Raw genomic sequence first — 12,974 nt, 5'->3', positions numbered from 1 at the left:
TATGTAGAATAGATGTAGAACAGTTAAGTAAAATTCAACTACAGAGAAGGATGTAGAAGGCAAAAATACTATGGTTAACTGTTCTGTCAGTTAATATATTTGATTAAGGAAACGTGTTTTCATTTTCTACTTCTTTCCTCTTAATGATTTCAGCCAGAAGGTATTAAGAAAGAACTTCATGCGGGTTTCACTTTGGATCCACAGGGTGTTTATGGTAAGAGAAGTGATCATATATGTCTTTACTTTGTTTATTTCTTCATGTTTTTGATTCGTGATGATCAAGTTTTCTGTAATGTGAAAAAATTGGCATTTCTCCTTCACCAAATAGTCTTCATACGTCCCTTACAAGGATTTCCTGCCCTTCCATTGACTAACAAATCCATCTCAAAATAGCTATTCTTTCAAAAAAGTACCTGGATTAACTCCTTAAAGGAACCTTTATATGTTTCTTTTGCTATGCTATAATGCTAAGCTTTTCTCAGTGTGCTTGAAAACAAGTCAGCAAGTCCTTTAATAATGAAAATAGAATATGTTCTCATTTAACCAGAGGTGAATCTAAACCCCCAAAGTTTAGGTCCAGATCAGATTTTATTTTTTTTAACAAAAAAGGCAAAAGAAAGATTAAAGTGTTTGCATCTGTTCTTTTTCAAAGGTTGATGTTTGCGTGTGCATTTGGGCATATTTCTAGTTTTCATGTTATCATAGGTATTTTTTTTTGTTGACTTCTCAGATAGTTGTGACCTATTGATTTAAATTGTGCAGTATGATATATATACATCTTCAATTACAGGTTCAATCAAGAGACGACAAGAATTTCGATATAAAATCCCACTAAATCTGGTCCCTAAAACAAAAATTGATAGAAGTGTCAGTGTAAAAGGTAAATTGCATTAAAACTTTTAGTCTACTGCATGTGTACTTTCTGAATATTTGTTCATTTTCTCCTATTTCTTATTCCTTTGTTTAAATTTGCCTGAATTTGTTCCTAGGTTCTCCTGCTTTTGAGAAAAGGCTTTGCAGATCACCTTTTCATGTAGAATTATATATACTTCCTATAGAATGCTTGCTTATAAGTATCAGCCAGATTCTGCTCTTGGATTCACTTTCATGATCTCTTATTTAAATAATTTTTGTTTTTTTCTTTCCACAGGACATCTTATGGGTGAAGTGATTGCCACAATCCTCAATCCTAGTGGTTTTAGTGTTCTTACTAATCTGCCAAAGGGCAGTGCAGAGGCAGAATTTATGAGTATCGCCCCAGTATTTTATGTGTTTCGCTACTTGGAAGAATCAAATAACTGGCACGTACTAGGTCCTGAGACCTTAACTGCAAGGACTCAAATGAGGAGGAAAATGAAAGAAGGTAGAAAAATATAGCTTCTTCTATTGCTTCAGAGTTGTAGAGATGCATAAACTTTGCTGAATGAGAAAGATAATATATCTAAGTGAGCAAATGCAATTTTAATATAAATCTCATTTCATAACTTGCTTTCTGCCTAATTATGTCCCTTAGGAATTGTAAGCATCTTGTCATTCAGAAATTCTGACTTCTCATATAGCGTGTGGAAGGATGGGCAAGCTAGCACATGGTGAGTTAAAAAGATCTTTTGATTAGAATGGATGGAAAAGGCTTGTTTCACTCCTTTGCTTTAATATTTTAACTAATTTTTAAAGTGTAATGCTTTCTAATAAGCAGGAGAGGTAAACCTGGTGGTAGATGTAAATGGTGCTTACAACTTTGTATAATATCTTTTGATTCCTTGTTTTCACTTGTTAAATCTTTTATTGGTGTCTGTAGTTCACACCATTACAACCATATTAGCCCAACGGTTAGGAGTAGACATACCTGAAATAATTTGAAGGATTTTGTTTAGTTCTGAAACCTCTTGTTTGGGCTTGGAATTTTACAAAAGGACTGTGGAGACCTTGGTTCCCTGCAGAATCATAAGCTCAAAGTTTGCGCCCCAACTTTGAAGAAGGAAAGCTAAGTACAGGCACATGAGCAAGAGCAAAATAGTCATACCTTTTGTTCACGCGAATATGATATTTAAAGGCTATCAAACAGGAGGATAGTACTGTTTATGGAAAACAGAATCTGCAATTGCAAATTAGGCAAATTACATAGTCACTGTCTTGCCTTTAGCAATGGTGAATGCAGTTGGCTTATAGAAGGGAGAAATAAGATGCTGCAAAAGCATCTTCCTTAAGTTCTGTGCATAAGAAAGAGTAATCTTTTGGGGATGTAATGAGTTAATATCCTGAAACATGGAATTTGATCCTAGTTTAAAATGGGTAATCATTGCCCATTTGTTAAGTTCAAAATTCACCTGCAGTATCTCTTGGAACTGTGACAGTGTGTAGCATGCCTAAATCATAAATAGTGCAAATTTGTGTCTGCCGTCTAGTAATGTGGCAATATCTGGTAATCAAAACCAATATGATCTGTTTAATTTCCTTGGCAGGTTGACAGCTTTTGCTTTAAAGATTCTCGGACAAGTTAATCAATATATAAATCTTGATGAAATTTCTATTTGTAATTCACTTCTGTGGTTGATTGATAACTGTCAAATGCCAGATGGGTCATTCAGTGAATTTGCAGATTACCAGCCAGTGAAACTACAGGTATGAAAACCAAACATTTTCTGTGCATATACAGTAAAAGCTGAAGTCACTGGGAGATAATGTGTTTTAGGAATGTAAGGCATTTTAGGCTGCATTTCACCAGAACACCTATTCAAGACAATTTTGCTAAATTTGCATTTTTCTAAATTCATTTAAAGAAATGCACAATTTTGCAAACCCTTCTGTTTTCCCACTAAAAGTAGCTGCTTGCCACTTCTTAATATTCAGAAAAAAAATATGTAGTAGGTTGATTTTACAGTATAGTAGTACTGGCTTACCGGTAACTTTATATAATGTTGTCTCTTTTTTACAAATATGCTGTTACCTTCAAAAGAGTCAACATATTTTCAGGTTAAAATAAACTGATATTTCTTACAGGAATTTCTATTTGTTTCCTTACCTAAACTGTAAAAAGTTCTGTTCATTTACATTAACTGTTCTTTCTACTTAATTGTGTTTACGTATTTGGTTTTGTAGGGTACACTACCCAGAGAAGCTAAAGAACAATCTTTGTATCTCACAGCATTTTCTGTTATTGGAATTGAAAAGTCAATTAAAATATGTCCTACTCAGGTAAATAGTATTTTCATTTCTGCCAGCAGTCATGTTCTGGGATTCTAATGTCTTCCATTTTCTTTAACATTTTTCAAAGAAATCAAGAGGCTTTTTTCAATTTCGAAGTTTAAGAATTACTTACTTTACTTTGTTAGTCTTTGTCTTTCAAAATCAATAAAAGAACAATAAGGAAATTCCAGATCACTTTATTGTAAGATATATTGTAGAAGATACTATATATACCTATATTGTCTTGATAGATGTGTTTCTTTAAAAATAAATCAAATGGATGTAAGCTGTAGCCTGTTCATCTTTTCAGAAAATCCATGATGCTAAAAATAAAGCAGGAGATTATTTAATGAAAAATGTGCGGTCTGCTCAAAGCCCCTTTACTATGGCAATAACTTCATATGCTTTAGCTCTTGTGGATTTGAACCATCCCACTGCACGATCGGCATTCTTGGCACTGAAGAAGGAAGCATCTGTCATAGGTATTATTAAATTCTCTCAGAGTCTGTACTGTAGTTGGCTCTCAGATAGGCTGTTCTTTTGGTATTTTTAAATTCGCTAATGTGATGGCGCTACTTTGAGAGTGAATTTCAGTGACGCTTGCTTTGGCATAAGTGAATTTTTAGCCTTGTGTGGCCTCGTATTTTTGCTAGATTGAATCCTGCTTTCAGCTGTTCAACAGTGCCGTTTCATTAGCAGTACGCAAGTCAGCCAGGCATCTGTCACTTCCCATTGTGTCACGTTTGTTTTATCTAAAGGCTTTCCTTTTATGCAGGTGTCCGTAGTGGATTACTTTTGTCTGCCTCCTTACCCTTATGATGCATCCACTCTCTTCCTTGGCTCTGAGTGGAATTTTTTCAAAATATCTGCCATTGCCCTCACTTTTGCTGTGTTGGGTTTTCTTCTTAATTTCTCACTGGTTCATGAGGGACTTTGTAGTCTCTTGTGAATGTTGTTCATTTTTAGTGTATTTTTGTCACAAAAATGACTCAGACTGTTCTCTGCCAAGTAACGATTTCTACTGGAAGAGAAAAGCTTTGTCCTATCTGTTGAAAGTGGCTTAAAAAAAATAACATCTAAAGTCTATATTCTATTTGTTTGGCCGCTCTATCACTGTTCAGGACCAGCAATATTCAGATATGCATCAGATGCTTTGCATCATGTTTGTTTATCGTGATCAGTTTCTAGTATAAACATCAGACTTACTACTTTAAGAGAAATAGATCTTCATCTCTTGTTACATGCAGAGTGATTTCCTCCTTTTCTTCTTGACCTGAGTAGGCAATAGCTCGCCTTGTGTAGTCTGGAGAGAGCTGTTGCTATGTTTCAATCTGAAACCTTCCTTTTGTACTTTTGAAGGTGACCCTCCTATTTATCGTTTTTGGAAAGATACTTTGAAAACACTAGACCAACACACTCCCAGCTCTGCTACTGCACAAATGGTTGAAACTACAGCATATGCCTTGCTTACTACCTTGCTAAGAGGGGACAAAAACTATGCCAATCCAATCATCAAATGGTTGTCTGAAGAACAAAGATATGGTGGAGGATTTTATTCAACTCAGGTGAGCTTTTCAGTGTTTTGTTCTCATTCTTCAAGTAGCAAAATCTGAGATGTCTTAAGAGGTTAATATTGTTAGATGACCACATTGACAACTTTAGTGTCCTCGGTATCAGATTAGTATCAAATGACTGTTGCCGTGATACTCTTTGTCTTTGGGAAATATGATTTCTTTTCATGAAGTCCATTGTAAATAGAAATTTGCAGGATGATTCCACTGAATGAAAAGAATCATAGGAGGAAAACTGTTTTCCCAACTTTGTTATAAACCAGAATATTTCATTTCATGACATGATTTTTCTTCTTGTTTTCCACAAAAATGGAACGCAGTGTAAGACAGTATGCCTGTTTTCATTGTGAAAACTATGTTAATATGCATGAATAGACTAAAAGTAAAGTGAAAGTTGCCAGATTTCTAATACACTATCAACTAGTCATACTATGTAAAGTATTCCAATTCATGCAACCTCCCTTTTTAAAAATAATTAAAAATCCATGAAGAAACTGATAAGTGCTGTGCTTGTTTATTGCTATTTGCTTGCTTCCTTTCAGCACTTGCATGCATTTCTTTAAGTTGCACAAATATGTTGGTGAGTGTAGTGCTAAATATGTTACCACTGTGTTAAATATGTTTCCACCATGTTAAGTGTGCTGCTGAGACAACGCTAAGCTGTTTATCTAGTAATGATTACTGTTATTTGTAATCATGTTTAAGTGGCAGAAGATAAATTGCTTTATAATACATTTTCCCTTCTTATGAAATTGTTCGTAACTGATTTCTGGCAGGACACAATTAATGCCCTTGAGGCCTTGACTGAATATTCCCTTCTTGTCAAACGGCTTGATTTGGACATGAGTGTTAAGGTGGCATACAAAAACTATGGAGACCTTCATCTATTTAAACTGACAGAAGATAATTTTGTGGGAAGTACAATGACAGTGAGTGAATATTACTCCTTTTGAAAAGTGAAAGCAGAATTCTTAGCAACTTGTTAAATAATTATTTGACTTTGAAGTTGATACTGAAGTAGCTTTTTCTTTCAATGAATTGGTAGTAATTTGGTATAGCAAATGTTAAACATTTTTTAATGTTTATCTTTGCTTATCTGCTAAATTTAATGCATTTGAATATTCATTTAAATTAAGTATCTCTGCTTGTTCCCATGAAGTTTTTTTTGTAGAATCTGTAGCATCAGGCCTTAATATGCATGTAAAATGTAGAAAAGACAAGCAGATCATCTGACCTGAATTGTTGCTAACAGGCTATTGTTTAACATCAATCCTTCAGGTACCTTTGGATGATGACATATATGTAAGCACTGGAAGCAGCACTGGCATAGCTACAGTGAATGTAAGCATGCAACCAATTTTCTTAAATGTAATCTCTGGTTTGTTAACATCAACATTTAAAAAGAGACTGAAATGTCTCATAAACTATTCCATTTGTTGCCCGTACCTTTAGACTGAAGTGATGGATGTCATTATGGCTATATTTTAGATTAAGTACAAGCCATTGTATGACTTATGGCTAATGAGAGAGAAGTTGTGAAGTTTCTTCCTTTTCATTGGAGGTTTTCTGTTACAGAAATCCAAATAGATGATCAACTTAGTTTTAATGCTCATCAATTGTTGTGTCTCTACTTAGACAGCCAAACAGGAAAAAACCCAACTTAGTGATCAATTTTGACAAATTGTTCAATTCTCTGTTATTCCGGTGTTTACTCTTAGTTAATTAAGCAATGTCATTGAGAAACTGTTTTCTTGCAATATTTAACAGAAAAAAATTTTGAGTGTCTAAATATGAAGCTGTTGCCATGATTTATTTTCTTCTAATCTTTCACGGCCTCTTCTAGCATCAAAATTAATAACATGTGAAATGTACATATTCTTGTGTGCTAGCATTTATATTTATAAAATATCAGGAGTTGTTTGGATAATATGTTTAGTCTTGTAAATATGATCAGCAAGAATGGTGTGGTTTTGCTCGAGAATTCCCCATTTCTTTCTGTGCAGATCATTTATTTACTCTACTTTGTGTCCATCAAAGCTAATGATGCTGTACAGACTTGTTTTTACTGGTATTATATTCTCCATATTATGAGTTTTCACAGTTTTGTGCCAGTTTTGAGCAATTTTTACTGCTTCTGTTTTGTCTCATTTGTACATGTGTAGGTGAGGACAGTGTATAACACAATCGGTACTTCTGAAGAGTCGTGTAACTTCAAATTGAAGATTGTTCCAAAGAGAGATGACGGTAAAGTGTTAATATGGTTTTAAATATTACTAATCGGGGCACTGCAAGGGAAGGAGGAAAAAAAACCTTACTTGGTTTAACAAAGTGTTTCTTGTTGAGAATGAAACTGTAATAAATTCTGCCCTTTTCTAAATGCAAAACTGGAAAAGAAATTGCTAGAAGCCTTTTTAGCCCTTCTTGAAACTATTGCCTTATTGTGAATAGAAGTAATTTTCAATGTCTTTCTGTTAGGTGTATTTTTACTCATTTATGGAGGAGTTTTTGCAGTTGGGGGAGTGAGGAATACAAACTTACAGCAGAAGAAAGAAATATTATGGGGGATGGGGGCGGTTTACAGTGAGTTCTACAAGGTACCAAGAGTTCTAGTCCAGTTACAACAGGGTATATAATGACATTCTAAGTTTTTTGCCATGAAGTATTTTTAATAACATAAGTACACAAAAAAGCACATAAAGCATTAAAGTTGTCATCTCACCTGAATTACAAAAGAAGTGTAATGTTACTTGTTTGTGGCTAAACAATGAGTTCCTACAAAAATAGCCACCAAAACAATTTAAAGAATTATCTTTCAATTATGAAAAGGCTTTATGAGAATTTTGGATTGCTGCATCTGAAGAGTTATAAAATTACTTATTTGTCTCTAATTGATATGAAAAGGTTACAGAAAAGAAGATGGGGAGCCACTTGGGCGCTTAGAGGCTTGTGCAAAGTAAGTACAGCTGGTGGGGTTTTTGTTTGGTTGATTGGTTTTTGTCTTTCTCCAGTGATTGAGCCAATGTTTTGCATTTAAAGCTTTAATTTAACTAAACGATGGTTCTAAATGTCCTGGATTTCCTAACAGTCAACACTCCTTCTTGCAAAGATGTAATTCCCAGCTGACATGTTAAGGACATGGAGCAGTGCAAAGCAAATGCACTGTGGGTCTACATTATGAAATTAATCCAATAATGTTACAAAGGATTTCCTGGTCTTTTGGGTTTTTTAGTTATTTTTTTAATATTACGTTAACTGACATGTTTCTATTAAATTTATTTTATTTTTTCAAGAGATTAAAATGTTTTTGTTTGTTTAATATTATTTAGGTACAGGCCTGGCGCGAGAGAACCACAATCAGGGTCTGCTCATGCTGTGATGGACATAGGTTTGGTTAGTGGGTTGGAAGCAAATAGAGAAGACTTATCTACTGTAAGTATTAGTGAACTTTTTTCTTTTACCAAAGTTTTCTTGGCGGAGCTATAATATTCACATCTTTTTCTGTTAGAGTAGTAGTGCAGATTCATATCCTTATATCCTCATTGCTTCTAAACACTTCCAATGCTAATGAGAATAACCTACTTAAATCTAGATTATGGATTTTTGATAGAGTTGGAAGCTAGATGTCTAGTCAAAATCCTCTGGTGTTAGTGGAAAGACAAGAGTGGATAGAGAGTGGTTGTCATGTGTGTTTGGGTAGTGTGCGTCAGCCGCTGGAGACGCTGTATCTGCCAACTGCAAAGGGAACACTGTTAGTGCACACACCTGACGATTAGTTGGCTGTAGTTTGTAACTGAATCTTAACTGTAGTGCTTGTGTTCATCCAGCTCCTATTGAAAAGCATGTGAGTTTTAGTTAAAGGCAATCAGAGTTAAGAGTTATAGTATTTAAATAGGATACTGTACGTGGACTCAAGTATTCTTTTGAGGATAATTAGCTCTTTAATTCTTTGTTATCTTTGTGTAATGAGTAAAAGGATAATTTCCTTAAAAGAAAGCCAGAAAAACAAGTGAGAGTATGAGCATTATGAAAACCCTAAAACAAGGGGGTTTTACATCTCAGAATTATGTTAAAGCTACTGATTACAATATCTTCAAGATCATCCAAAAATGTTTAACTTGTATAAAAGATTTTTCTCTGTTTTTCTCCCCTACAGCTTGCAAGTGGAGTTGATCAGTTGATAGCAGATTATGAGATTAAAGATGGGCATGTTATTCTGCAGATAGACTCTGTATGTTACCCTTTTCATAACTGTAAGCACTACTTTAACTCTTTGGAATAATTTTGTTTCCATTAGAGGTCCTTAATTCATGTGTCTTTCTAATAGGTGCCGGCTGATAATTTTCTCTGTGTTGAGTTCCGAATAGGTGAGCTTTTCCAGGTTGGAATGCTAAATCCTGCCACATTCACTGTATACGAATATCACGCACCAGGTATGTGTTCCACGTCTTCAAATTCATATTTGTCTTTTAACTTTTCATTCCTCCCTAAAAAGTACATTTTTCCTTCTTCAACAGCTTTTTAATCCTTGTTATTTTAAGCTAAGTAACTTTTGTCTTATAAAGTTTCAGTGGCTTCTTGGACTTTGATTTTCTATATGTGTTTATTATTTCTTTTTGGATCTTCTAGATAAAAGGTGCACTATATTTTATAATCCCTATGGAAATGAAAAGCTTGTGAGATTGTGTGAAGGAGATGAATGCAAATGCATGGAAGGTAAACTTTTTTTAAGATGTTTTCCCATTTCACTTGGTGGAAAAATGCAGTGTAGTGCTTTGGACAAAACCACACTAAACACAATGAAAAAGTCCTCCTAAGAACACAGCTGTTGTCCTCTCCAAATGTTACATTTTAAATTTTTTTTTTAAAATGTATGCAATATGGTCGTGGATGTCTGACTAGATTAAGTTCAGGTGATTGAAGGTGTTATTTTGTATTTTAAATATTTGTTGTTCCAGCACGCTATCCCATAATTATGGTGTTTCTCAGTTACAGTAGATTATCCCGAACACGTAGAGGTTCATGATGTTTTATTTGAGGACATATGATAACATTGTCTTATCATCATTTTTTTTCTTTCTCAATGTAGCCGAGTGTAGTAAAGTGCAAGAGAGACTAGATCGGTCAATAACTGCAGATACCAGGAGAGAAGCTGCATGCCAGAATGATATTGCATATGGTAATATTTGAATTGTCGTTAGCTATTTCACATGCTCTGACTGAAGTGCTTACTTGTTTATTATTGCTGCAAAACATTTTGTTCCAATTAGATCTTTAGTGATTAAAATTCAGTAGGCTTGGCAGTGGCATACAGTATATAATGGTGACATATTGGAGCAGAGAAGAATAAATGCTGCCTACACCCTCTGCTGAATAAAAGTCACATAACCAGGGTTAGTGCACCAGTGAGCCTCATCTGATGAGTTCTGCTAATAAACACTCTGTTTCTCTTGTTTGGTACCATTCTAATGTGATTAAGTGGCTTTGGGGTCAGAGGAAGTTGTGGGGCATCAGATGAGAGCATGGGTAGGACTTAATGTTTCTTAACCCTACCTTGTATGGCTATAACCATCATTTTCCCAGAAATTAATATTGTAAAGGGACATCATATTCTCCACCTGAGCATCTGTAAGACATTTGGGGTGTATTGCAGGAACAAGGAATAACAAAAAGTTTGTTTTGTGTTGTTCTGCAGTTTATAAAGTGAACATCTTGTCTCGCAGTGAAGAAGGTTCTTTCGTAAAGTATTCTGCAGCTCTTCTGGACCTCTATAAAAGAGGTGAGTGTCCTGTTCTTAATACATTTAACAATTTATTTAGAGTAAAAGCTGTCTGGTTGAGACCACTGAAGCTGCTGACAAAAATCAGCAATCAAACCTAGTCTTTTCATGAGTAGAAAATCGTAGTCTCAAATACAGCCTTTGAGAATTCTTTTGTGCCCCGAGAAGTACAGTCTTTGATGTTTTTAAACAGCTTTTCTGTATTATAGCTGTCGCTAACAAACGTAAACGGTAAGCAGTTAAATGGAAGCAGTTATGTGACACAATAAGGTGAGCATATTCCATAATCAGTTAATACAGTTGTGAGGTGTTGTTTAAGTGTCTCTCTCATTCCACAGAATGCTCTCCCTTACTGTGTATACACCGATTAAAGTGGGGTACTGTGTAAGGATATACCATGCCTTGACTCTTCTTAGATTTTTTAAGGTTGGGCATGTTTCTGCTTCTGGGAGAAAGAACTTTACAATGTTCTTGGGCACTCACTGTCTTACCTTTGGGAGAGGCAGCTGCTCATAGGTCCTGGGGAACGGAAGCTGATATGCACTCATTTTTTCTCTCATTTTAAGCACCTATTATGTCCTTATAATTACTATAATATAAAATCATTTAATGTGCATGAGGCTTATTTACCATTCAGATTTAATTTTAAAAATCTTTTACAAGAAATATGTTTTATATCTCAACTTTTCCTGTTATATAACTAGTGGCAAGGAGCTCCCTTGGCTGAGCTGTACTGTAAAACATTTTGGTGTTTTCTGTCTAATATATGAGCGACTGGAAATTCTCTTTGTGAAATTTTCCAATTCTTGACATTCTACTTCAGGACAGGCTTTTGCAAAAAAAAATGATGAAATAACCTTTATTAAAAAGAAGACCTGTACAGATGTTGAATTGAGCCCAGGGGAGCAGTATTTGATCATGGGAAAAGAAGCCTTAAAGATAAGCGTTGGTTACAATTTCAAGTAAGTAACTTACCATCAGAATGTGCAGAGATTTAATCTTAACATGTGCTGTGAAGTGACAAGTGTTTGTATGTGATAATTCTTATGTAATATATGATTTTATTTTTTTTTAAGTATTAGTTTGACCAATAGTTACACAATGTGTTTTCAGATGTATACCATTAAACAGGATTATGAACACAAAGCAAGCAATTTCATATTGTAATTTTTTTCTGTTTGACATCTTCCTCCCCAATTCTTAGCAGCAAGTGATCATTTTCTATTGTCTTCTTAGATTCCAGTACCCTTTGGACTCCAGCACTTGGATTGAGTGGTGGCCTTCAAATACAGCGTGTACATTTTGTCAGGAGTTTTTAAATACAATGGAAGATTTTGCCGAAGATCTCATCATCAGTGGCTGTTGATTTACTTGGACAATTTTAAAATTAAAGATACAGATCAATTAAATGTCATATACGTAAAAAAACTCACCTGTTTAGTAATTCTTTCCCGAACTTAACATTCATTAATAGTTCATCTTGAAAAAATGGTCTTTGGTTGTATTTCATAGCCACGTTCTTATAACATAGTAACGTTCAAGTTATGATTTTTAAGCTTGGATGGGAGAATAATGCAGAATACTGCAAAGACATTTGAAGTCAGATGAAGTGGATTGACTGTAAAAACAAACATGTAAAGTACTGGCTTGTGCCAGAATAACACTCAGAAGCATTAAAATCTGATGTCTTATTGAAACATAACCCTTCCTTCAAAAAAAAAAAAAAAAAGATGTTAAAAAACAGTCAGGAACACCTTAACTGTACTTGGTGGAATTTCAGTTGTGAAGTAATGCTTATATGTGTTGAAGATACTCTCCTTTGCAGAGCATTTTACTTATCTCCAGATAAGTAAAACATTCAATAGGAAGCTTTTTAAAATATTACTTGTGTATGAAAGAGAGAACTTACTTTCATTACAAGTTTGTTGAATCTGTACAGGCAGTTATTATTTGTGAAGTGGCAGTAGTATATTTAGAGGATTAATAGTGTTTTCTAAGGAATTTTTTTGAGAAGAGCCAACAGAATGATTTGGACATACCATGACAGTTTCTCTGATGAAACAAAAAGCATTTTTCTGAAGTGTGGCATAGGTATGCTGCAAAAGCAAAGGTATTTTTCATAAAAACCTTGATATTTTACAAATAATGAAGTCACACAATAACTTTCCACTCATCTCAAACTTAGGAAGATCTTAAGGGGTGTGTTAGTTTACTTAAGGATTTTTTTGCAAAGTCTGTTATGTATATTAAACCAACTTGGACAGTCTGCTACCCTGTCTTCCTTGCTCATGTTAGAAGAGTGCTAATTGTTTTGCTTATATGTCACCTCCAAATCAGGCCTGTTATGAGGAAAAAATTGATGTGCTTCTGCTTTATAAGAGGTATTTTTTAATTAATACCAATATTCAGAATGCAGTAACTATTCTGTAATTTGTAAAAGT

At 34.5% G+C, this 12,974-nt stretch overlaps 1 protein-coding gene across 1 annotated transcript in view; it reads left to right on the top strand.

Annotated features, from left to right (window-relative positions):
• The window catches only part of C5 (complement C5), a 28,219-nt gene extending 16,040 nt beyond the window's left edge, over nt 1-12,179 (top strand). The window contains exons 22-41 of the mRNA XM_054220710.1: nt 154-214; nt 791-880; nt 1,151-1,363; nt 1,514-1,589; nt 2,463-2,622; nt 3,100-3,195; nt 3,497-3,668; nt 4,546-4,751; nt 5,534-5,686; nt 6,036-6,098; nt 6,920-7,001; nt 7,659-7,710; nt 8,084-8,186; nt 8,911-8,985; nt 9,082-9,187; nt 9,384-9,470; nt 9,844-9,933; nt 10,450-10,533; nt 11,357-11,495; nt 11,770-12,179. Of these exons, the coding sequence (XP_054076685.1) occupies nt 154-214; nt 791-880; nt 1,151-1,363; nt 1,514-1,589; nt 2,463-2,622; nt 3,100-3,195; nt 3,497-3,668; nt 4,546-4,751; nt 5,534-5,686; nt 6,036-6,098; nt 6,920-7,001; nt 7,659-7,710; nt 8,084-8,186; nt 8,911-8,985; nt 9,082-9,187; nt 9,384-9,470; nt 9,844-9,933; nt 10,450-10,533; nt 11,357-11,495; nt 11,770-11,899 (2,238 nt within the window). The 3' untranslated portion in view covers nt 11,900-12,179. The remainder of the gene's footprint in view (nt 1-153; nt 215-790; nt 881-1,150; nt 1,364-1,513; nt 1,590-2,462; nt 2,623-3,099; nt 3,196-3,496; nt 3,669-4,545; nt 4,752-5,533; nt 5,687-6,035; nt 6,099-6,919; nt 7,002-7,658; nt 7,711-8,083; nt 8,187-8,910; nt 8,986-9,081; nt 9,188-9,383; nt 9,471-9,843; nt 9,934-10,449; nt 10,534-11,356; nt 11,496-11,769) is intronic.
• The last annotated feature ends 795 nt before the right edge of the window (nt 12,180-12,974 follow it).

The sequence above is a fragment of the Rissa tridactyla genome, chromosome 14 (genome assembly GCF_028500815.1).
Source record: "Rissa tridactyla isolate bRisTri1 chromosome 14, bRisTri1.patW.cur.20221130, whole genome shotgun sequence".
Lineage (NCBI taxonomy): Eukaryota > Metazoa > Chordata > Aves > Charadriiformes > Laridae > Rissa > Rissa tridactyla.
The sequence above is the reverse complement of the archived record's forward strand: the minus strand, read 5'-3'. Positions and strand labels throughout refer to the sequence as shown.